The sequence below is a fragment of the Orussus abietinus genome, unplaced genomic scaffold, assembly GCF_000612105.2.
Source record: "Orussus abietinus isolate OABI.00-Male unplaced genomic scaffold, Oabi_2.0 scaffold35, whole genome shotgun sequence".
In the NCBI taxonomy this organism is placed as follows: Eukaryota; Metazoa; Arthropoda; class Insecta; order Hymenoptera; family Orussidae; genus Orussus; species Orussus abietinus.
The window spans coordinates 520013-545094 of NW_019394237.1; the positions used below are offsets into that span (position 1 = coordinate 520013).

A 25082-nucleotide genomic window follows, 5' to 3' on the forward strand; every position below is an offset into this window, starting at 1 on the left:
AACATTTTTGGCTGAAAGGTCACGTGGCCGATTTTGACATATCGACCACGTGGCCGAATTCGATAATCCAACCACGTGCTTGATAAAAGATTCGCCTATGGGATTAAATTTCACAAAGGACCGTTCGCCCTCGGCCACACTTTTCAAAGTACTACTTAGGAATTAACCAATTTCGCACTATGGTCCTGCAGTTTATGTCGAGCCTATCTCCGAAACGACCCTCGAAGGTCGATTTCCTCCTCAGCACTCTTATTTCTCGTTTGTCTCCACCCTGAGGTCGGTGGATCCGGATTACAGCGAAGTTGACGACTTCGCCGGATGCGAGGCACGATGTAAACTGCAGCTAAGCTGCTCTTGCAGGCGCTGGCTGTTGTGAATCTTTGTAATCGCAGCTTTAGTCCATAGGCTTGGGCCAGGATCGTCGTCTGGGTCTCTGGAAGAGAGCAGAAGCGGTTTTAGATGTCTTTCCCGAGACGTTCGGTTTCTTTTCTTTTCTTTTTTTTTTTTCTTTTTTTCACCCCCCAATACGCAATTCCTAAACCTTGTCGATTTTTATACACAGAACAGAATTCCGTAATTTCCTGTCAGGATTATTCTATTTCCGCCAAAAAATTAACAATGCATTATGCGGCCTATTTACAAATATCACGTCTAGTTCGTGTCCTTGGCTTTATCTTTATTTATTTTCTTAGTTAAATAATTCTGCTAGCAATGTATCCATCGTTGTCAATGATTCAGTCTTCAGAGTACGGAGCTTATCTTCGAGACTTATTATCCGGAAGTCTTCTCTTAGGAAACCTCTTTTTTAATATCTGAAATTCCAATTTTTCCTTATCTCCTTGATATCGACGTTCAGGACGAATTTAGAATCACACCGCAGATTTGCACGGGAAAAATCGCAGCTCCGGCCTAGAGGTTGAGGGGAAAAAAAAAAGAGAAATAAATAAACTAAGGAAAATACGAAAGATAAGCTTCTGACAATAAAACTGCTCGCTCGGGGCTCGGACTCGATCCTGGGCGTACAAAGAGTTTAGGAAGATATTAACGAGTAATTTATATTCTATTATCGATGCCGCGACGTGCGAGGGGGGACGGGCAAGACGAAAGGGACGGATAAGAAGAAAGGAAGAAGCGAATTGAAATTAAGGAGAAGGAAAAAAGGAAAGGGATAAGATAAGGGGACGCACGCACGTACTCGCCGTATCTATACGAAGCGCTATTTTAATTGTACTAATATACATACATATATATATACACACACAAAGGAGGCAAAAGTGTGTATATATATATGAGACAGATTACACGCGTGAGTAAATTACCGAAAAATGTAACGAGAGGCGCAAGTAACGTTTAAATAATTGCGAAAGAGAATGAGAAAGGAAATTTTTTGGCCGGCGAGGGCCCGAGAACGAAGAATTAAACAAATCTAGGCTAATAGAAGAGTAAAGGCATGTGAACGCTCTTAGATATAAANTATTTATAATAGCTAAAATATTGTCTACGCCGGATTTCTCGTGCAGGTTAAAAATCGTTTATGTCTGTGCTGGCCCATTAGTTGGTTTCTGCCGACTGGAATCGTTATTGAGAAGAGTTTTCGATTTCTTCCTCTTTTCCAGGAATCGTGCGAAGAGTTCCGGGAATCGAGCGTGCGAGAATTCTCGCCTAGATTCGAGAATCAGGGAGTCGGGCCTTTTCGGTTAACTCCCGTTCTGCTTTTCTTATTTCTTTTTTTTTCCTCTCCTCTCGACGCAGCACAAAGCGAACCAACAGTAGGGCTGGCTATAGAACCCGAGGCGGTACATATAAATATATACATACATACATATATATATATTTATATTTTTGACAAGTTACAATAATGCAAGGATTATAATTCGGGCGATTCTGACGTGTGGAGCGCGGGTTGCTTCCCAGAGGGTCTCTCCTGATTTCTCGTTTGGCTTTTCTTCACTTTCTTCTATCTTCTTTATTTTTTTCCATCTTTTTCTTTTCCTGGTTTTCGCTTCCGTGCCCGTTATCTCTGTTCAGCGGAATCCTCCGGCAAGCGACCCGCGGCCCGAACAAATCTACACATAATCACTAGGATTACTTATATGCGATATTATTGGAGGCGTAAGGAAAGGAAATCGGGAAGACGCGAAGAGGGCATGAGAGTAGCGTGTGTGCAGTGTCCAAGGGTGGAGAGAGTCGCTCATCGTTTATATTACAACTTACAATTGCTATAAATATTTGCTATAAACTCGCAGCCTGGTCTTGATTGTCTCTCGGTTCCCCGCGTCGCGTGATTTTCGAGTTAATTTCAAGAAGTCGCGAGGTGGAAGGGTTTAGAATTTCAAATCCAAGATGGCGGCGCGCCCAGCCGGCGACAAGAAACCCGCGTGTTACGGCGATATCTTGAAACGTGACTCTCTAAAGTTAAAAGCTTAATATTTGTATAATATAGAAATTTGTCAGTTTTAGGAAAATACTTAACCCGAAATGAGAACTCTCAGTTAATGTCTATTAGACAAAGGTTTCCGACACGAAATGCGTGGTTTGAAATTTGAAATTTGAAATCCAAGATGGCGGCGGCGCGCGCGCCGAGGAACTCTCGGCCATCTCTCGTCTTTGTCGTGTATCGTTCTAGAGACGTAAGTAAGACAAGGACGTGAAAGTGGGGGTCGATCAAGTGCGCATGTGGAGTTGCACGAGGCAATCGCAAAGGCTTGAAAGTGAACTTGAAAGTTAAAATCCGTTGAGTTTAGAGCAGTTTCGGACAGTTTTGTATGAGCACTCGACTCGAGAAGAACTTGGGTCGCTCGTAAGTGCCTTTAGATGACCTAGTGAGAGGTTAATCGCGTTTCTGTCACCCAGAGTCTCGTCAGTTTTGCGAATTGTGCGTTTCAATGGTGACCAGTGTCAACTACAAAGGGAATTATTACTTTAAAGGAACAAAAACTACGCAGTGAAGATGAGGTTCCAAGCCGCAGACAGAAGCCGAAAATCTAGGAGCGATGTGCTGGATAATTTCTCGACATTTACATGCAAGTATCTACATATGAAAGACTTGTTTTACTATGTGAAAAATAATGTTAGACACTGATGAGACATTCTATTTTGACAGCTATACTCGCTGCTAAATGTACTCTCCTGGATATCTGGTTGCTTCTGAAAGCCAGACGCCTCATCGAAGTAATCGGAAAGGGTTCGCTACTGCTCGTGAACCTTCTTTGGCCGATTCTGAAAGTTATATTCATCATCGGATTGAGCACCGGTATGTGACAATCATTGATCGATCTACACACTAAATTGATGGTCCACTATTTTTGATAACCAGGGGTGTTGTATCGATAATCATCCTTTGTTTTCCAGGTGCAGTGCTGGGGTACATGTTTGGCCATTCTTATGCCAACTTCCCATCACATGAATGGAACATCGATATGGTACAAGCTTCTCCTGGCCTGTCTTTGAAGTCTATTTTTCTAATCGACTCTTTGACCCAAGACCCCAGGACCGATGTTATAGAGAAGGAAATAAACGCATTACGAAGCAAGACTGCCTACCTGGAAAGATCTCTGCAAAAAATGGTCGGAATTGTCTCCTTTTCTTGGCCGTGAATTTAATGCAAGATTTATTCTTAATTCATTCAGCTATTTCCCTTTTACAGGCGTTGCTGCTTCGCATGCAATACCTAGAGAAGATTCAAGGTAACGATATTAAATATCCGAGGCTTGAATAAGATAAGACTTAATTTCATCAATGTTTCAGAGGACCGTGATCTGGCAGACTTCGCATCAGAGACAGCTGGGGCTGCTGTTTTGAATACTCCGGACACGGAATCTTTTTACCAAGACCATGGACAAGTCACTTTGTTCGGAATCCCTATCTTCAAAACCTCGTTCATCTCTCCGCGCAAAGTGATCCAAGTTAGTTAAATTTCAATAATTAGGTTGGTGCGTAGTTAACCCAAGGTAAATAAAATAGCAAAGAGTATGCACCGACCTAATATAAACATCTAGATTTGTTACTCATAATCCAAGAGATATTCTTTTAAAGGCATGGAGCCAACCCGGGGAATGTTGGGCTTTTCAAGGATCCTTTGGCAAGATAGAGATTCAACTGGCCCACATCGCTCTCATTGACCGAGTCACCATAGAACACATTCCAGCATCGGCTTCTGTAACCGGCTCAATTGATTCTGCACCGAAAGATTTTAAGATTCTCGTGAGTAACGAGACGTTTTCATGTAATCCAAGTAATTGGCTAAGTAACCGTAGAAACATTTTAGGCACGCCTGGACAATGATTATGAATTGATCGGGACCTTTCTCTACAACATAAACGGGCCTGCAACTCAAAGCTTTAAGGTTGAGGTACGTTAAATAATGAATAATAATAATGAATTAATTGATTAGAATATCAATGAGTTTATCAATAGACTTAATTCCAGAACGATAAGGTACGTGACAGACCGTTTCAAATAGTAATGTTGGTTGTAACCTCAAATTGGGGCCATCCCGAATACACGTGCCTATACAGATTCAGAGTTCACGGCAAGATCTTTGATCACGACGATCAGTTGAAAAACATGATTTAGTCGTATCAATGGACTCTCGAAGTTCTTGTTAAAAGAAACATCACTTTCTATTGGTACATGTAAAAGAGAACTGCACCGGATGCAGTTCATCCTTTTATGCCTTCCATTGCGAATCGTCACGACGGAATAATGAAGCGAGTAGCTTTTTAAGTTGATTTATTTTAAAGCTGTAAAAAGATTACTTGACGGTTCATTGCCACTCGCCGTTGGCAGCACCTCCCCAGGTTGGAGCAGTGGTAGTGGCTGGCGTACTTGACCATTCCTCTTGTACCTGAGTAAATGATAATTAAAAATTACTTTTTAATAAAACGAATCTGTCAATGATTTACATATGTAAAGGGAATACTGTTTATATCGTTATAAAATCAAGACGAAGTGCCCAAGACTTACATGAGCCGACCAATCTCCATTGGTTGCGAAGGTAGCAGGCGGCACTGCTGCTGCAGGCGGAGGAACCACAGGTGCAGCTGGAGTTGCAATTTCATCGGCCCAATTTTCAGCTGGTGCAGCAGCTGGTACTTCATTTGCCCAGTTGGGTTCAGCAGCTGGTGTAGGCTCTGCCGGTGTAAACTCCTTTGGCGGAGGCGCGATCTCCTTGGCCGTCTGCTCTTCCTTTTCAGCCTATTTAATATGTATAACAAAATCAATATCGATTAGTAAAATCAATTGTATTTTTACCTTCATTTTAACCTCTAAGAGGTTAAGACAGAGAAGTTTCTAACTGACCTCTTCAGGATCTCTGTAGAAGAAGAGGTCTACGACAACATCCCACTTGGTTTCCCTTTGTATGACACCTCGAAGACGCAGTACTTCGCGTGCCAAGAGCCACCACATGAGACCAACGCTGTGGGGACTTTTGATATTGCATGGAATAGCAATATCAACAAACCGAAGCGGAGAGTCGGTATTGCAGAATGCAATAACAGGTATATTAACATAACTGGCTTCGGTGATCGGTTGATGATCGGTTACTGGGTCAGTCACGACAAGCAGGCGAGGTTCACGGAAGGCAGCCTGAAAGTACCAATCTACATACAGTCTTAAGAAAAATGACCCTAATTATAGAAATTACATGAACTCTTAATATCAGAAAAGATTAAGCCATTACGAAACTGACATGTTTTCTTCCAGACGTAGTTGTCTCATCATTGAGTGTTGGTGCATATATTTTCAATTAAGTTTTATCATCGTTTACAGGACATTACCTGAATCTGATTGGTGAATGCACCAGGCGTGAACCGACCGGCGATAGGCGTAGCTCCTGTGTGTGTCGCGAACTTTAATACAGCCCTTTGACTGTAAGGTCTACCGCTGATGACGAACACCTCGCTGGGGTGTTCGATTGCCACGATGGCACGCGCAGCGAGCAGCAGCTTTTCCCAAGTCCGACGCAAGTTGATGATATTTACAGCCGCTCCTAAGTGTCGAGAAAAGCCATCAGCAAATCTCTTCACATAACCGAAGCAACGATCATAGGAAGGGTGAGCAAGTGCTTACCCTCGACGCGGCGCTTGTACACATATTGTTCCATCTGGAAATTGACATTCTCACTGCCTAGATGGGTGCACGCGGCCAACATCTTTGTAACATCGTCCTCTTTGAGGGCCAATGCATCCAGCCCTCCGGACATCTTGAAGCTATCGTAGAGTTAACCTAAACAGAACAGTGACCGCTCCGTGAGCATAACCTCGAACATCAGTACTAAACATCGTAAGTAAATTCAATCACAGAAATTCCACTGCGAGTCAAATGAAAAGGAAAAGCAGCGAATTAAAGAACGCCATGAAAGAAGTCGCAAATGCCACGTGCTCTGCTTGCACTCTTCGCATGAAATCCTCGCGAGCGGCCGCGATCCATGCGATTAGCCTCTCCCCTATAATTCGGCAATTTCGGGCGCCGGCATTAATAACAGTTCTCGGCACGCTGAGAATCCGGGGACGGTAAAAATAATTAGGAATACGAGCTTACGCGGAACGATGCCACTCGGAGATTTCTTCAGCAGGAAAGGAAGTTCCTCTTGTCGGCTACGCGGCTCCTGATTGGTCGAGAGCGAGGTGACTAAGTCACGTGACCCGTGATTCGGCAGACGAGGCGTAGGGGTAGCAAGAATCGACCAACCAATTAGAAGCGAGCATTAAAAACGATCCAAGAGACGCGACCACTCGATCGGTAACGACTTTCAAACCTCAAAATCAGCTCGCCCTGTAACTCTCCGCCGAAAAACCCTATATAATACGATCTATCTCCTTATATACTAAACAACGACACGCAGAAGTCTCCTGGAACGTAAAATAATTCCGTCGCGTCATTCCTTTCCACCGCTCCAGAAGAAACCTGCCGCCATTGGCGCGCTCCAAGGGAAACGGTTCCCGTTACCCCGGAGCCCGGTCTCCGGAGGTCTCTGGAGGGGCGCCGAATGAGGCGGGCTCCTAGAACCTCCCTTCTTCCGCCACACTGTCCGCGACTGTCCGACCCATCGCGTCTCTTCGCTGGTTCCCACCAGGTGCGCGCACCTCTACATAGATACTTGTACACGCTTTCTCCCGGGAGGCCTCGCGACGGGGGGAAGGGCGGGGGCCGCGCTCGTGCCGGGCCGCAGTGACCGGCTGGTGTCTGTGCGCGGCCAGGGCCTCGGAGCGCGAGAGATAGGAACTCGCGAGGGAACGGACAGGACCGGTCCGTCCTGGACTAACCTCGAAACCTGCGCGGGCCGTCGCGAGGCCAGCGCGCCCCGCCGCCGCGCGAGCGGTGTACCTAACCTCACCCGGCGGAGGTGTAGGGTCCCTCCTCGGCCTCCTGGACGGTCCGCGGGTGCTCATCTAACGGCGTGCCCTAAGGAGCGCCCTCTTCCTGCCGGACGCGGCCGCCTGACTCATGTCAACGACCACGGGGGCCGCGACGCCGACTTCCAAGGCCGGAGCTCCGCCCTCTCGCGCGCCCCCCGCTGCCCCGGCTCGCCCCGCGGACTGAGATGAGCGACCATGGATGTATACACTTGAATAATTTCAAGGCGGCCAAGGGGATCCAGCCTTACAAAGTTATTCACTCGTATTTCGTGACCAGCACCTCCACCGAGGCACGCGTCAGGAAGGTGCGGACTCCTCACACACACACAAACACACACCTCTATACTTGACCTTAAGTTTATATCGCCTACCCCCCGGCCGCCATGTTCCTGACTTTCCGGTTCCACGTTCGCTTTTAGATTTTTTTCCTAGGATTATTGAACTTTACTTCAAGTCTCAGTATTTTTTTTAATGTTCTTTGATGTCGGTAGATACTCACGGAATTATTACCGGTGAGGGTTCGGGGTTTGTTAAGAAGAAATGAATTTTTCTTAGAGTGTGGAACCGGGTGATGATTTTCGGACCGAGGCGTCAGCCCTGTTGGGGCTGGGGATGGCTGGGCGCGTTTGGCATGGAGTATTCGAGTTTGTAGAGGTAGATGTGCCAAGTAGACGCGGGCAGACATAACCTAGGACTGAGGAGTGTTAAGGTTGAGGATTGAGTTTCTAGGTTTCTGGAGATCCTGCAAGGTTGGGGAATTTCCCGTTTTTTGAGGTTTATTATTTATATCACGTTAATCAAATAGTTTATCGTAGAAAATTAGTAAATTACGTTAATAATATGAAGGATTCCGTAGTTGAACGATTCACGGCATCCGCTAGGTTATAAACATCTTTTAGCGCATGTGTAAACATGTAACCACTTTTAAGGGATAATTAATTTGGCGCTTGCGTTCAAAATTTCTTCGACTTAGCACTGATATCAAATATCTAATCGGATTTGTTATTTTCTGTTTAGAAATAGAAGGGTGTAATGTATTTTACGCTTGTGTAGTAAATTAGAAATGTATTATACATTGTAATATACACGTAGAAAGTCGTGTATATTCCATGACGTATTATACATTGTAATCTATACGTAAAAAAAAACAAGTATATTACATGATGTATTATACCTACCCAACTCTAGCTCCTGGGATTGAGGTTAGGGCGAAAGGTACCAGTGAAGGATTCACGGGGGAGGAATTGAGGTTATGTGATCGTGAGATTTAGTGCATTTAACGGGACTTCGGATCTCGGGGCGGCACTACGATCGTTCGTCATGAACGGATTTCTGCTAACCAGGCCCCGTTCTTTTGGAGTGTTACTGATCTCTTAATTTTAAAAAAACATTCTGCCAGGCTTGTGCCCTGTATACTTCCTTTTTTAATTCGTTTCCAATTCGGCCTGCACACGCGCACGATTTAATCGCTTTTTTGAAAATCTCAGGCAATATCGAAAGAGTCTCGGAGTGGTAGTTCATGTTAATCGGTAACGACCTTATTGTCTTCGGAATGTCTTGTATCACTTACAATAAGCCTTATAATCTTGTCTCGGTGTAGAATTACTCCTTCGAGTCACTTCGGTTCTCGGAGTGCTCCTTTGGAATTAAATAAATTTAACTTTATGCAAACGACAGCTGTATACTCTTTTACTCTCCCGTCTTTTTAATAGTAATGGAAGGTCTGCTTTAGCGTTCACACAAGTCCTTACAATTTTAGATGCAGCGGATTATCAGTGTCAAGGGATTGGCTCGGAGTCTGGTAGAGTAGCGAGCAGCGGAGTAAGCATTCGTGTTATTTTTGCAGGCAGTAAGCTGCTTGTGTCATACCTGTAAAACCTACAAGGATCGGCTTCACTCATGCCTGCACTGCATATTCTTTGGGTGTTACGGCAATGGCCACATACAGGAGCACGCAAAGATGAAGAAACACTTTCTAGGTAACTTGAGAAACATACTCAGCATGAATTCGAACTCAAAACGTGACATGAGAAAGTGCATTCGTGAATGTTGCAGCCGTGGACCTCTGCTACGGAAACATTCTGTGTTTCCAATGTGGAGATTATGTCTACGACAGGGAGTTACTTGCTGTTGCAAAGACGCAGTGGAGCGAGTCGGCGAAGTGTCTCAGTCTGGGAGAGTTCTATCGTGCCTGGGAGCCGACGCAGATCGAGGCAGAGCTGTTGAGAAAGCATCCAAGGCGAAGACGAGTCGTAGAAAATTCTACTATAGGTTAGAATCACAGTAGAACCTGCAATAGCTAAGGACCTAATTTCACAAACCAGTTTTTCGTTGTTCTAATTACGTGTTCTTGAGTGTTTCCATGAAATGTTCCATCGATGGTCTCTTAACAAGAATTATCTCATAGGCTTGAGGGGACTGATAAACCTCGGGAGCACCTGCTTCATGAACTGCATCGTGCAAGCCCTGATCCACACCCCTCTGCTGCGGGACTACTTCCTGGCTGACCGCCATCACTGCCCACAGCCCAGCCGATGTCTGGTCTGCGAAGTCTCCCACCTATTCCAGGAATTCTACTCCGGTAGCAAGGCGCCCCTAACTTTGCACAAACTGCTGCACCTGATCTGGACCCATGCAAGGCACCTAGCAGGCTACGAGCAGCAAGATGCCCACGAGTTCTTCATCGCCACCCTGGACGTCCTACATAGGCACTGCGAAGCAGCCCCGATACTTGTCAAGGACAATCCGCACCATTGCAACTGCATAATCGACCAGATCTTCACTGGAGGATTGCAAAGCGACGTGGTCTGTCAGTCCTGCAAGTGAGTGTCAATTCAAATGTATTTGGCTCGAAACTCTATTAAGTTTCTGCAGATGGGCAGAACTAGATCCAATTTTTACATAAATAAACATTAAGATTAATCATGATTTATTATCCTTCTCTAGTGGAGTGTCGACAACCATAGACCCTTTCTGGGATATATCGCTGGATCTGGGCCCAGCTGCTGGTGCCTCTGGCTCCGACACCAATGGTCCACCCACTTCGCTGCTGGATTGCTTGGAAAGGTTCACCCGTGCCGAACACTTGGGCTCTGGAGCGAAGATCAAGTGCAGCAATTGTCAGACCTATCGGGAAAGTACAAAGCAGTTTACCATGAAGCAGCTGCCAATAGTGGCCAGCTTTCATTTGAAACGCTTCGAGCACTCCAGCGTCCAGGACAAGAAGATCTCTACATTCATCTCCTTTCCGGAGCAGCTCGACATGACACCTTTCATGTCGCATCGGCGCAATGGCAACAATAACAGCGCTGCCCTGGAGAGCCTCCCAAAGAATGGCGAAGAGGCTGCCTTTAGCGATAACAGGTACTCCCTCTTCGCCGTTATAAACCATGAGGGCTCGTTGGAGACTGGCCATTATACGGCGTTCATCAGACAGCAACGAGATCAATGGTTTAAGTGTGACGATCACCTGATCACCAGGGCGAGACTCAAGGATGTCCTAACTAGCGAAGGGTAAGCCTTTTGGAAGCCTTGGCTTTGGTTTATAAGTTAATACTCGTTTTTAACCTTAATTTTAATAATAAAAGAAATCTTTTATCTATGAGCTTTAAATGGTAAAAGACATGTTTTAATGCTTAAAGTGTGGTACGAGTACTAGCCTTAACCTCCAAATGTCAAAGTGACAATCGATATTTTGTAAGGATGTTTAAATCATTGTGATTTGTTATTGATTGATATTTTTCAGGTACCTTCTTTTCTATCACAAGCAGATCCTGGAGTACGGCAGGAATAGCAAGATTTGAACGTGCGCGAACGTACGTGTGTGTAATTAATTTATTTATCTTGAGGGGACGGATGGCGGTAGAGTTAGGTGAGGTTATGGAGTAGCAATGTTCGTGTCGTAACGAGTGCAGTGCAGGGAAAGTGTCGGTTTCTGTCTCTGCGATTTGCTCCGGTGGCCTGCAGGAGTTCTTTCGGCAGACGAAGCAGTATCAGTGAATGCTCTCGGGTGTTCTGGTGACACTGGATCGCGGGTTTACTCAGTTCCTCTAGGAAGGCAGTGTATTGGGATGAACATTTCCTCGGATACTCGCTTTTCTGGCTCGTTGACTGCGGAAGAGGTTATGGGCAGTGAAGTGTGTTATTTAAGGAGTTCAACAAATCCATAACCGATGTTTAGAAATTTGAGAGAGAGCCTAACTCGTATCGACGAATTGTAACGACTGACGTCGAAGTCAAGTCTAAGGGACATGAATGAATTTTAATACTTTTAACCATCCGTTGCCAATGTCGAGCCTTCTTGTGTTTTTACATCATTACTCAAAGCATGAGAATTCTTGCCAAGCAATGCTGCCCCCCGAGGATCATTTACTAGATCGTTGAATGTACTTCTTTGTTCCTCTTGTGGCCGCCGGGCAAATTGGCAGTGTACAAATGCCAAAACTCGCTTAATTTAAAGGTTGTAATGCTTCCTTTGCTCCCTTTTAATCTTCGAAGCCAGCTGACACGGGTTTCCATATTGTGTTCATTGAGAAACATTAACGTAGAAAAGGAGACCGGCTCAAGGGATCGTTCTAATTCTCGGTTTAGAAAGGTGACGACTCAAATGCCTCAAGTACTTGGGTAGATTAATCGAGTCTTTCAGAAAGTAGGAGAATTAAATATACTGTTATGGCTCGAGTCGTTCGATGACCTACAGTTAATCCTATGATAACCTCTTCGCTCGATGACGAGGCAAGGATGAACTTACAAAGCTTTAGGAGCGGATCGGAGCAATTTAATCGACGATTGCTCCGTCAGGTCTCTATAACCGTAAGGCCGATGCAGACCATAGAAATGAAAAATCGTCGAGTAGGATGCATATCGAGTCGGGAGGTCTACGAGAGTCTGTAAAGAAACACTAGGGTTAACGACTACACGTAATTAGAGTTAAGTAACGGAATCGTTGTACACTTAGCCCACAAAGTCTCATATTGCTAAGCGACTCGACTGCACCCTATCCCAGAACCACAAGATCCTTAACTGGCCCGAAGCGCGCGGTTGTAACCTTTTATATAAGGCTGAAAACAATAAGTATACAGAAATAAAGATATATTTCAACTGTGAGAGATTACATGCCAGGATTTGTTTTACAACATTAACTTCGAAATTTCTTCTTAAAGCGTACAGAGATCATTTTGCAGAGATGAGCTCATGGGCAGGGTCACGCGATAGAGTTCTGCGCTGTCCTCGGTGGAGCATGTAAGCGGCTAACGGACTTACTCCTACGGCAGCCCAACTCAGGGATCCAACTCATCTCTGCCCCCAACTTATCTCTCAGCGCTCGACTGTGGAACTTTACCGTATCGCGACGCTTAGGAGAAATAAATTCAAATTTCGTCCCCAGTGATTATTTCAAGGAATTTCCAGAGAATAGCAGGGGGAATCCTTGTCTTGGATTTTACATCGAGCTCCCAGGAGATGGCCGGATACTCTTCGAGATCTCAAGCTGAAGAAACGAGAGAAGAAGCTGATGACAAGACTGGACAATTTGTTAATATTCTTTTAAACGACCTCGAAAACTTATGTACTTGCGCTACTTGTACAATAAACTGTAAAATGATGAGTGAAATAAAGCAAGTTATTGAATAATAACAATGAGTATGTTTCATTGGACGAGCCTGTCTAGCGAACCCTCTAATCCCCTATTCCTGATCCTTGAAAATCACCTATGTGCCACCTCCTCAGTTGTCCTATGATCCTGTTAGAAGTTGAAAATTTCTGCCCTTAGAATTTTTGCTCGGGAAACTTCGGTGCCACCTTCTCGGTTATCCTATGTTCCTGTTAGAAATCGGAAATTTCAAATCTTGAAATTTTTTCCCGGGAGAAACTCCGTGCCACCTCCTCGGTTGTCCTATGTTCCTGTTATATGTCCAAATTTCTGCTCTTACAATTTTTGCTCGGGAAACTTCGGTGCCACCTCCTCGGTTATCCTATGATCCTGATAGAAATTAGAAATTTCAACCTTTAAAATTTTGCCCGGGAGAAACTCCGTGCCACCTCCTCGGTTGTCCTATGATCCTGTTCCACCTCTGGCGATTTCTAACAGGGTCATAGGACAACCGAGGAGGTGGCACGGAGTGTCTCCCGGGCAAAACTTTTAGGGGTTGAAATTTCCGATTTCTAACAGGATCATAGGACAACCGAGGAGGTGGCACGGAGTTTCTCCCGGGCAATATTTTAAGGGTTGAAATTTCCGATTTCTAACAGGATCATAGGATAACCGAGGAGGTGGCACCGAAGTTTTACGGAAGAAAGGATTAGGAATAGGTGATTAGAGGGTTCGCTAGACAGGCTCGTCTAATTAAACATACTCATTGTTATTATTTAATAACTTGCTTTATTACACTCATTACTTTATTTATTACACTCATTATTTTACAGTTTATTGTACAAGTAGCGCAAGTACATAAGTTTTCGAGCTTATTTAAAAGAGTATTACGAAATTGTCCAGTCTTGTCATCAGCTTCTTCTCTCGTTTCTTCAGCTAGAGATCTCGAAGAGTATCCGGCCATCTCCTGGGAGCTCGATGTAAATCCAAGGCAAGGATTCCCTCTGCTACTCTCGGGAAATTCCTTGAAATAATCACTGGGGACGAAATCTGAATTTATTTCTCCTAAGCGTCGCGATACGGTGAAGTTCCACAATCGAGCGCTGAGAGATAAGTTGGGAGGAGATATGAGTTGGATCCCTGAGTTGGGCTGCCGTTAGGGGCAAGTCCATTAGCCGCCTGCATGCTCCACCGAGGGCAGCACAGAACTCGATCGCGCAACCTTCCCCATGAGCAATCTCCCAACTCATCTATGATTACAAGTTTAATAATAAATATTCTTGAAATTATAAATAAACATTCTTTGCTCGGTACTCGACTGGTTGAGGAATCTGTAATCTGGGTTGATTAAACGTAAAAACACCCAGCGCGTTCATTCCGTTGGTTCCGCTCCAGGGGAATGGCACTGACAGGAGAGAGTCGTCTGCTAATCACCGGCTGTGAACAGCTGGTCATTGTTAAATGTCATTATTTACCGTGATACGAGAATTGGGAACTGTCGATGAAGACATTTGTTAATTCTGCGAGCGCCGTCGAGAATTAACGGTCGATTTTTATACAGCTGCAGTCACTGCATGATTACCGAGCTTAACACGTGCTCTTTAGAAGGAGCATAATGAGTTGCATTGTCTATTACTGTACGGTGACTATTTTAACGTTACTGACAACTTGGTTCCTTTGGCTGAGCCTTGGCAGAAGGAGAAAGAATGTCTGCGCCGTGGTGCTCGGTGATATTGGCAGAAGCCCAAGAATGCAATATCATGCGGTGTCGTTTCTCAAGGAAGGGTTTACCGTTGATATCGTAGGATATCCTGGGTCGATGCCATTGAAGGAATTAAATCAAAGCTCTACGGTGAAGATTTCCTATTTACAGCCTTCCCCAAATTTGCAAAATGGTAAAGCGATCGCTAGAAATATTATAGATATTAATCGTAACAGGTTTTGTTGATGCATTTGTTTGTATTCGGTTCACAGGCGTACCTCGTGTTATTTCACTAGCCGTGAAGGTGCTATGGCAAACCGGTACCTTATTTCTAGCATTATTTCTAAGGCGACCGTCGACCCACTTGATCTTACAAAATCCTCCGGCAGTACCGACGATCCCGGTGTGCTGGTTCTACTGTTTCGTGACTAGAACCCACTTTACGATAGACTGGCATAATTATGCACATACGTTAATGGCTATAAATCTAGGGAAAGACCATCTTTTTGTATTATTAACTGAGCTGATAGAATCTATTTTTGGGAAACTGTCGCATAATAACTTCTGTGTTACGAAGGCAATGAAGGACGACTTGAGAAAAAGATGGAACATACAGTTAGTGGCTTATAAATAAGTAAACATTCTTTGACTTATTAAAAGTTGGTTAATACATTAATATTCCAGAGCGGAAGTATTGTATGATCGACCACCGGATGAATTTCATCCTATAACTATCGAGGAGAAACATAATTTATTGCTTCGACTAAGCAAAACGTACAATGCCTTTAAAGGGGACAGTGAAGAGTCAACGATATTAACAGAATGTTCTCCGGATGGTAAGATTAGTTTACGGGCAAGAAGGCCTGGCTTCATCGTGTCGAGTACCAGCTGGACAGAGGACGAAGATTTTTCTATACTGCTAAACGCTCTTGCCGGTATATAATATTCTCACCTTTAACGGAATAATAGAATAATTCCAACAAAATAAAAATATTTTATATTTTAGAGTATGAAGGTGTTTGTGAGATGGGCGAAATGAATCTACCTGATCTACTATGCGTAATAACAGGCAAAGGTCCTTTAAAGGAATTCTACATTGCTATAATAGAATTGAAAAAGTGGAAGCACGTCAAAATTGTAACCCCTTGGCTTGAAAACGAAGATTACCCAAAATTATTAGGTATTACTCTCACTACGCAGCACTCTTTACATTGGAAGAGTGAATCCTTCTGCCTGAATGAAACTGAATCGATTACTTTCCAGCTTCTGCTGACTTAGGAATCTGTCTTCATACATCGTCAAGCGGCTTGGATCTACCAATGAAAGTAGTCGACATGTTTGGTTGCAATCTTCCAGTTTGTGCTTTTGATTTTAAATGGTACGTGAGCTTTGTTTCAATCCAATGCTACATTTTTTGATTACTCGCTTTAATTAATATTGTCTTGCATACAGCTTGGGAGAACTTGTCAAACACAATGAGAACGGTTTTGTTTTCGCAAATGGTAAAGAACTGACCAAACAATTGAAAACATGGTTCATTAATTTCCCAAACAATCCAGAGCAACAGAAATTGGTAGAAAAATTCAAACAGGAGTTGGAGCAGTTTCTACAACTTCGATGGCATGGTAATTGGTCGCTAAAAGTTCTGCCTTGTTTTCCCTGCGAATCCTGATGTGGTATTCATCAGCACGTTTGTTTTGCATCCTGCATTTTTATAAATACATTACTTCCCTTTCGGAACCATACAGAATGCATTAAAATACATAGAATAGTTTACTTTATACGGCTTAATTTGTTAATCTGTAAGTTGATAATTTTTTGTACCAAGTGTAAGTGAAAAGAGTGATCCTTTTTATTTGCCTGTTTAACTGCATCAAGAAATACAAGAGTGGCACAGAGTACTTTATCGTTACAGTTAATTCATTGCCGTACAAAGTCTTTCTCAAGGGGAAGTGTGCTAGGAAGCGCAGCAATTCATTGTACAATATAAAACTATAACCTACAAAAGGGAATTCAGTTATACACTTATGATCTAATATTTTACACACCTCGAATGTTCTGTACATTATAAACAAAAAGATGAAAACAGTCGAACGATGTATAATTTCAGTGCTCGTGAGAAGTTTTGTGTAATACATTGTCAAATTTAAGATTTACACTAAGAGACGCTCGATCTCTTGTTGAATAGCTTGAATTTGTGGTTTAAGTTGAGACCCCTCATTGACGGTTATCGCACAAGCAATTACTGCCCTGCCAACACCGCAGGCACGTCCTAGGGCCTGTTTACTTCGCACGAATACATATGGTACATTTTTATCTTCGCATAACAATGGAATGTGAAGTACAATCTCCATTGGTATCGCATCGCATGCAAGTACAATGAATTCCGAAACACCTCGTGACAAAGCTTTGGTTGCTTCATTGGCTCCTCTGCGCAGTTGCTTGTAGTTCATCGCTTGCTGTACCAGATTTAGGATCTTTGCCGTCAGTGCTGCGTCAGCCAATGGATAGGCTTTGGGATTCACCTCGTCAGTCTAAACACAGATATAAACAGTTACGACAAGCCAGACTGTAAATACAGGTAACGCACTTCTTAAGATAAAGTAAAGCTACAGTATCATAGAAAACAGGCAGAAACAAACATAAAGCACCTCTGTAACTTGCAAACGTGCATGACCGTGATAAATAGCATGAAAACCGCAACACGTGTTATTTCTAACCTCACAAATTCACAATCAAGTTTACTTGCCATTTTGTCTACCACAACTGTTCGTCGATAACCTCTACGGCGACTAAAGACCGCAGTCTGTTCTCTTCTCAGTTTTCTAATTGATCCGGCAAGCACCAACAACGATTCCACGGTTTTTCGTTTACAAAACGTATTACTTCTTCCCTTCGTTACATTTCACGCTATTTCACGCCGTTTTGCCGGTCAGGTCTTCCAAGCAAATCTAAACTAATTCCGACACGCCTTCAAAGATGGCGCCACCACTGCGTTAAAAATACGATCTAACCCTGTTTTATTCCCGATTTTACTACCAAGTAAAGCAATTATCAGCGTCATTACACTCTAAGTAGAATATCTGTACTTAGCGCAGTTTATCAGCGATAGAGATATCCATCCGTAAAAAATACAACCAGCCCTCTACATTGCCACAGATATATGAACTACTGAGAAAAGCAACTAACTCGACCGATAAAGAAGTGCCATGCCTGCCTCATCGCTTTACTATCCGAACCCCCCGAGAGACCATGCGGTCTCTCTCTCTCCCCCCTTCCAACCATGAATCTGAGAAGGACGCACTATACTCCTCTGATTACAAATATACAATGCATATAATAACTCGCTTAATTCCCAATGCAAAAGGCATAAAATGCACACAAACAGATGTAATATAAATATAATCCCCGTTCAGAACCCTGTATGAAGGTAAATCGTTAATAAGATCTAAGAGCTGTAAATAATTCCGAAATTATTATACAGGTCCCTCAAAATACACACTGCGATGTTACACAAGGCGCAACGATAAGAGATGGATATGTATGCTGACTAAAGTGATACTCGGTCAGCTTATTATGTAGTTCTTCCTGGGATATCACATCACAGTCACAGTTGATAAGGCTTGTCTCAGACGTCCGTCTTGAATATTGATCGGCTCGAATTAATCGATTCTCTCAGACTTGCAGTGTCTCTTGCACCTCTTGCAGGTCTTTCTCGCCGGGGTGAACGTCTCCTGAATTTTTAAGCCGAAACACGATTAATCACGATGTCGAGGACCCTCTTCAACGACCTCTTCAGGGTAGGCACGCTGTTCTTCCTCCTCGCGATTCAGTGCGACCGTTTGCTTGCAGCTCATCCGAAGACTCTGAACGAGAGGCCGATCATCGGTGAGTCCTATAAATATTTTTATATTATTTTTCCCTCATAAATGAATTTTAATACATTTTTTTTTCCAGGGGTCCTGGCGCAGGAGATCAGCTACAGCCTTAACCAGAAATATCCTGGGCAGTTTGAAAGCTACATCGCGGCTTCCTACGTGAAATTCCTGGAAGGAGCTGGAGCTAGAGTTGCTCCTATCTGGTATGAACAATTAATTATTAATGATTATTCGAGTTTAATAGGAATTACAATTTTTTTTCGATTATTTATGATAAAGGATCGGCAAGGACGAGGCTTATTACGAGGATATTCTCGGCAAGGTGAACGGGTAAGGATTTCTGGGCCTTTGGAATTTTTTTTTGGGCCTAGGGAATTTTTATAACATTTTTTTTGCTCCTTTTTTAGGGTTCTCTGGCCGGGTGGATCCACTTTCTTCAACCAGAGCAGAGGATACGCCGACGCGGGGGAGACTATCTTCAAGTACGGCAGAATGTCGCCTAATTCCGGATAAAAACAGTAATCAGTGATAAAAGTACCCTGATAAGCAATCATGTATCGCGAAAGGAGTCCAGGTCGAAAATACCTGATATCGAGGCGGGCTTATCTAATTGGGTCGGCTTTTCGCGAGGAAGGTTCCGTCTACAAATATTTTGACAGACTTTCTCTATAGATCTATGGATAGAGGGATGATCTCAAAAGTAACGAGGATTTAGTTAAAATCCAGTCTATTAAATATTAAAATAGGAATTCCGAATTTCGGGATCTCCAAGAGGATGAACGATATTTTATATGACAAATATTTTAAGAGCGATTTTAGAGGTAGCGAGGATTTAGGAAATATTTTCAGGCCTGATTTAAAAATCCAGTCTATTAAATATTAAAATGGGAATTCCTAATTTCAGGACCACGAAGAGGATGAACGATATTTAATATGAAAAATGTTTTAAGAGCGATTTTAGAGGTTGCGAGGATTTAGAATATATTTTCAGGCCTGATTTCAGGTTCTAGTCGATTAAATATCAAAATGGGGCTTCGGAAATAACGAGGGAATTTCTAATTTCAGGATCGCCAAGAGGATGAACGAGATGGGCGACTACTTCCCGATTTGGGGCACCTGCTTGGGCTTTGAACTCTTGACCTACCTCGCGGCGAATCGCGAGGAGCACAGATCGGATTGTTCGAGCCAGAGGCAGGCATTGCCCCTCGAGTTCAAATTCGGTATTGACTTCGTTTCCTCAAGGACTCGTTAGAGCAGAACGGGTTGACCAGGTCTTTTCTATGCTTGCAGGCTTCCAGAGTAGCAGGATGTTCCGAGATGCGCCAAAGGACGTCCTCGAGATCCTGGAGGCTAAAAACGTCACCGGGAACTACCACAGATATTGCGTGACAGAGAATGTACAAAGCACTTGCAGTTAAAAAGAAAAAGAAAAAAAATTATTCCAGTGACGAGGAAAATCAGTCTTGATCTCTTAGTCATGATTTTTCTCATTTAAAAAGTGCAAGTCGAAATTTCGGCCACATCTGAAAGGCTGATATGAAGATTAGATCCTCTAGAAATAAGACTTGACCGAGGAAGAGTGCATGAAATTATTTAGAGCCGTTTTTAAAAATTTTTTTTAAATATGAAATGACGTTCTAAAAAATGCATGGCTTAATTCAGCTGCGGAATTGAATATTGGCGATGATGTTAATGGGTTTACGATATATTTCAGGACCTGGCCAAGGTGAACCTCACCGGCGAGTTCCAAGTGATGTCGGTGAACAAAGACTGGAACGGGTTGCTGTTCATCTCCGCCTTGGAACACAGAACTCTGCCCTTCTATGGGGTCCAGTTCCACCCTGAAAAGAACATCTACGAGTGGGCCCTCGGCAAGAACATTCCCCATGGTGCTCACTCGACCAGGGTTAGCCAATACTTCGCAGACTTCTTCGTGGGCGAAAGTAAGAGCCGTAAAAATCAGGCCCCGACTGCTCTCGATCTTTAAGGCCTGTAAAAGGTGATCGATACGTTCGACTTTCAGCCAGGAAGAATGCCCACAGGTTTGCAGACCTTGAAGAGGAGCTGGCCAGCCTCATTTATAATTATCCTGCCACGTACACCGCCCTGAAGAAGTCCAGCTTTATGCAGTGCTACATGTTCCCGTCTCAAGCCACAAAATTCCGGCAGAACGTTTAATTAGTGATAACGACCTGTGATACGAATTATTTAAGAAAAAAAATTCCGGTTCATTCGTTGTTAGACGCTCGAAGAGTGGAGATTGGAATAAAACGATTTTCGGATGATGTTAACATTTCTGGCCCCACTTTTTTGTCGCACTTGTTATTTTTTTCTGCGATGAACCTCAATTTTGTACTGGGTACTTATCCCTTTTTTTTCTGCTATAATTCTGCAATTTCGTTTATAAATGTCGCTACACGTTGTTGAAAACTCGCGGCTGGACCTTATGAAACTTACCTACGTCGAGGCCAGAAATGGAAGCGGATTGTGGGGAGAACGAGAGTGATTGGTGAATGCCCTAAAATTAGCTGGCCGATCCACTTCCTGAAAGACGTCAACCAGGCCAGACCACGAAGAGAAACCTAAAGACCGAGAGGATCTCCCTGGGTGCCATCAACTCCACTCCATGTGTTAAAAAAATGGAGAAAAAAAATTAAATACATCAGTTTCGCTTCATTCAGTCATATCCATATCCTCGCATCAACTCCACTCCATCTGTAAAAAAAAGGAAAAAAATTGAATACACCAGTTTCGCTTCATCCAGTGACTTCTGTATCCTCGCATCAACTCCACTCCATCTGTTAAAAAATGGGGAAAAAATTGAATACACCAGTTTCACTTCATCCAGTTGCTTCTATACCCTCGCATCAACTCCACTCCATCTGTTAAAAAATGGGGAAAAAATTGAATACACCAGTTTCACTTCATCCAGTTGCTTCTATACCCTCGCATCAACTTCACTCCATCTGTTAAAAAATGGGGAAAAAATTGAATACACCAGTTTCACTTCATCCAGTTGCTTCTATACCCTCGCATCAACTCCACTCCATCTGTTAAAAAATGGGGAAAAAATTGAATACACCAGTTTCACTTCATCCAGTTGCTTCTATACCCTCGCATCAACTTCACTCCATCTGTTAAAAAAATGGGAAAAAATTGAATACACCAGTTTCGCTTCATCCAGTGATTTCCATATCCTCGCATCAACTCCACTCCATCTGTTAAAAAATTGGGAAAAAATTGAATACACCAGTTTCGCTTCATCCAGTGACTTCCATATCCTCGCATGGCAAGTTCCGAAGAACCTTGAAGAGTCCCCTGAAATCAGGCTCGTTCACTCGAGGAAAACCCACAAGAAATGGGAATATAAATGCTTCCCTCACGTGAAAGGTGTTGCACGACGAGCACAAGTCTTGAAGAAGCCTATCGGGCAGAAAATTCCAAGAAATGACAAACGTCACCCTGAAGAGTCACACGTAACCAGGGGTGGGAGTCTCGGGTCTCAATTAGCTCCTAATTCGGGGAGTCCTGCGTGGGCCGATTAGAAAACCGATCCCCGATCACCTCCAGACTTCATAAATTCGCCACGTGAAATAAATCCCATATTTTCCATAAATTGAATAACCCCATAAACCCCATAAATTCAAGAAATTGAAATCCAACCCCAGATCGCTTCGAGAAGACGTCTCTGGTATCCGAGGAGCCATCGCTCGTCGATCGGTTTCGATTACCTAAGGCGATCGATTGGCATCACATTTCACCCTATAGAGTACACAGATAACGATACATCGCTGCGATAAGTCTGTACCAAATAATCCATACTTGGTTGATTAGCAGAAGAACTCGATTAAACTGCGCGGATAAAAAATCTCGACGATTAATCGGTGCGAATTAAATGATGTATCGTGTAGTCACGTTAAAAAAAAAACTTGATTATTAACACGTGATTATGGAGCCCATAAGGAAAAACGCGATGCTCGTGAAAATTCATTTTTCAAAATATGAAATGTGATTTTGTTTCTAGTGTAGGGTAAATAAAAAACACTTTTGTTTCAAATGATTCGGTGCACTCGATTTGGAGAAAAGTTATATAAATATTCTGACGTTTAGATTAATAGAATGACTCCTTGGTATCCCTTTAAAAATCGCATTCAATTAACAATTAGTCACTTCAAGTGCACCCTTAAGAGATTTAGGAGGCTCTGAAATTTATTTGATGCGTAGCCAGGATTAATAAATATCGATTTAATTCCGTATAATGAAAGTCGTTGTGTAATGTTTATAACGTGACGTGGATAGAATATAATTAGCGACTTCAAGTACACCCTGAAGAGATTTAGGGGACTCTGAAATGTAGCCCCTCGCGGCATCTTTCCCTTTTTTATTTTATTTTTAAGGTAGCCGTCATCGTGGATTCTGGGTGGAGGTGGAACGAGAAGACACGTGGATCTCTTCAGGGTTGGGGAGGCCTCGGTTTTAGGGGCTCGGGTTTTTCATCCTGGAAATGGAAACGGCGAGGTGGCCTGGAGACTTTACAGCCAGGGAAATCCTGGATATCCCTTGGGACCTCGAGGGTGGGACCTTCGACTCTAGGGTTATTCGTTCACCTCGTGTCACCACGTGCCGACTCGCGACACGTGCTGAAGAACACCCCCGTTCCCTAGGGAGAGTGGGGAATTATTATTAAAAAAGTGGAATATCACAAGGCGAACGTACTTCCTGAATGCGACTTCCTGGATCCGCTCTCGTGGAAGTCCAGGGACCTCGGAGAGGACCCTGAAGAGGACCCTGAAGAGGGCACGTGGCAACCCTTCCGGTCCTGGGAATTATTTGCGAGACACGTCGCCAGAGTCCCTGAAATCCCCCAACGCGATTTACTTCCACAATTTCTTCAAAGTTCCCTGGTCGAATTTTTTTCCTCTTCAGGGCACCACCTGTCCAGGTACCGCTTTATGGAGAGGGAAATTCAGGGATCCCGAGGGAAGGCCTTGGTTTCCTCTCCACAGGATTTGCTGGTAAATAAATACGCAGAGCGCCCCGTAATTACGGTTTCCATTTACTCTCTTGGTCCTTGGACTTATCGATGTGACGGAGCGTGTCAAATTGTTTTATCTCTATCATAGGACCCTGAAGAAGTGCAGGGAAAATTAATGTTGTACGTGAGAGGCGTTTTTCAATTCGGGGGCGATATCATGAAAAAAATTAATCTTCCATAGCTGATGGTTATTAATTTAAGAGCGCCTTCGAACTTAGGGCTTGGCAATTTCAGGGTACTCTTCCGCGTCTCGTCGGTCACGTTCCTGAAACCAGACCGAACTTTTTAGTCCCTCGCGACCCGAAGATCGGCTTACGTGAAAGTTCGATGGACACTCGAAAGACGTTTTTAGCTCGGGAAAGGGTTAAGGGTTCTCCGGACGCGGCTCTTGACGCGACCGCCCTCTTCAAGAAAATCGAGCCCTTGATTAGGAATTGAGGATTGACCAAGGGGTCCCAAAAAAGTGGGGATGCATTTTTCAAAATCGCAATCAATTTTTAAACCGCCCAAAAAAAATTCTAATCCATAAAGTCGAATTATCTCATCCTTTACCTTCAGACCAGATGGGAGTAATCGCGATGTCTTTATTTGTACCATCTAAATATTTAATTAAATATCTCTATTAAAATTCCCTCATCCCTTGTCCTCGTAGGCACATCGAAAAAATGATTACTTCTATTAATAATAAATAATTTTTTTTGTAATTCTTCCTTAATTCGTACATCTTAATTATTCCATAATTCGTGCATGTTAATTCTTTGAAAAATTGACCGACCACCCTTATCAGGACTTTCTGTACCTCTTATCACCGATGTACCGAGGAAAAAACCGAATCGCCGAGACGCGGTCGATGTCGAGGATCTACTCGTCGAAGCGACGTCATCGAAAGGGGTGCGTCGCGACGGCGGAAGGGGTGGCCTAGTTGAGGGTCAAAGGTCCAGTTTCCGGGAGACGCCTGCGTCGGGGCTCGTAGAGTCGCCATGACGACATGACGTCGCGACGCCGTCACCAGGGTTCGTCGAACCTCGAGGGGTGAATGGGGCAGCTGCCCCCACCCTCGTTCCCATCGATCCCTGCCTTATCACTGCACCCCTGCAACACCCCCTCCCTACAACGCATTGCACCCGTACAGAGCGACATTCACGTGTCGTTCCATTTTTTTAATCTGTCTTATCAGCGCCAAGTAATAAGACGCAGCTGATAAGAAGTGCGACGAAGATCTGCATATGTTTACAAAGGGTTGCTTATCATGGATTCGTAATTGATACACCGAGAACAAGATTTCATTGAAGAAAAGAAATATTTCAGGAATTTCCTTATCAGTGAGAAAAGTGAATTTCTTGTCAAATATTGAGAGGTGTCATGAATTTAGGTAATGGAAGAGTGACACCTTATCAGGAACAGAAAGAGAGGTGGGACAAGGAGGAGTCCTTATCAGGAGCGAAATGGCAGGTGATGGATTTCCTTATCAGGGGTAAGGGCCACATATCAGGGGAGGGGTCGGCCCAGAAGTGGG

The 25082-nt window shown here is 43.6% G+C and overlaps 5 protein-coding genes across 9 annotated transcripts; 3 read left to right on the forward strand and 2 right to left on the reverse strand.

Moving 5' to 3' along the window:
• Positions 1-324: 324 nt before the first annotated feature.
• On the reverse strand, positions 325-6635 carry LOC105695082 (40S ribosomal protein SA). 4 transcript variants are annotated; one of them, XM_012416351.2, is made up of 7 exons: positions 6544-6635; positions 6073-6228; positions 5781-5992; positions 5302-5589; positions 4966-5196; positions 4758-4846; positions 325-433 (listed from the first exon to the last, which is right to left on the reverse strand). In XM_012416351.2, the coding sequence occupies exons 2-6, from the start codon at positions 6203-6205 to the stop codon at positions 4766-4768; spliced, it is 945 nt and encodes a 314-aa protein (XP_012271774.1). In that variant the 5' UTR covers positions 6206-6228; positions 6544-6635; the 3' UTR covers positions 325-433; positions 4758-4765. The 4 variants fall into 4 exon arrangements, with proteins under 4 accessions (XP_012271774.1, XP_012271775.1, XP_012271776.1 ...); XM_012416352.2 differs by lacking the exon at positions 325-433 and adding an exon at positions 1502-2066; XM_012416353.1 differs by lacking the exon at positions 325-433 and adding an exon at positions 3587-3670.
• LOC105695081 (SUN domain-containing protein 2) lies at positions 2060-4597 on the forward strand. Its single transcript, XM_012416349.1, has 9 exons — positions 2060-2800; positions 2929-3023; positions 3104-3253; positions 3352-3566; positions 3647-3686; positions 3748-3905; positions 4036-4203; positions 4268-4351; positions 4429-4597. Exons 1-9 carry the CDS (start codon positions 2766-2768, stop codon positions 4573-4575), a joined length of 1092 nt encoding a protein of 363 aa, XP_012271772.1. The 5' UTR covers positions 2060-2765; the 3' UTR covers positions 4576-4597.
• Positions 6636-7105: 470 nt separating the features above from the next.
• Positions 7106-12474, forward strand: LOC105695080 (ubiquitin carboxyl-terminal hydrolase 22). 2 transcript variants are annotated; one of them, XM_012416347.2, is made up of 6 exons: positions 7106-7666; positions 9208-9340; positions 9417-9632; positions 9769-10183; positions 10308-10874; positions 11107-12474. In XM_012416347.2, exons 1-6 carry the CDS (start codon positions 7547-7549, stop codon positions 11162-11164), a joined length of 1509 nt encoding a protein of 502 aa, XP_012271770.1. In that variant the 5' UTR covers positions 7106-7546; the 3' UTR covers positions 11165-12474. The 2 variants fall into 2 exon arrangements, with proteins under 2 accessions (XP_012271770.1, XP_012271771.1); XM_012416348.2 differs by having other exon boundaries at positions 7538-8135.
• Positions 12475-14264: 1790 nt separating this feature from the next.
• Positions 14265-20822, forward strand: LOC105695157 (chitobiosyldiphosphodolichol beta-mannosyltransferase). Its single transcript, XM_012416492.2, has 14 exons — positions 14265-14846; positions 14926-15268; positions 15338-15588; positions 15660-15833; positions 15917-16031; positions 16106-16322; positions 18400-18541; positions 18611-18734; positions 18811-18861; positions 18939-19013; positions 19597-19751; positions 19822-19928; positions 20246-20474; positions 20555-20822. The coding sequence occupies exons 1-14, from the start codon at positions 14567-14569 to the stop codon at positions 20707-20709; spliced, it is 2418 nt and encodes an 805-aa protein (XP_012271915.2). The 5' UTR covers positions 14265-14566; the 3' UTR covers positions 20710-20822.
• Positions 16484-18120, reverse strand: LOC105695158 (NHP2-like protein 1). The gene is made up of 2 exons (XM_012416495.2): positions 17403-18120; positions 16484-17187 (listed from the first exon to the last, which is right to left on the reverse strand). The coding sequence occupies exons 1-2, from the start codon at positions 17403-17405 to the stop codon at positions 16807-16809; spliced, it is 384 nt and encodes a 127-aa protein (XP_012271918.1). The 5' UTR covers positions 17406-18120; the 3' UTR covers positions 16484-16806.
• Positions 20823-25082: the final 4260 nt, after the last annotated feature.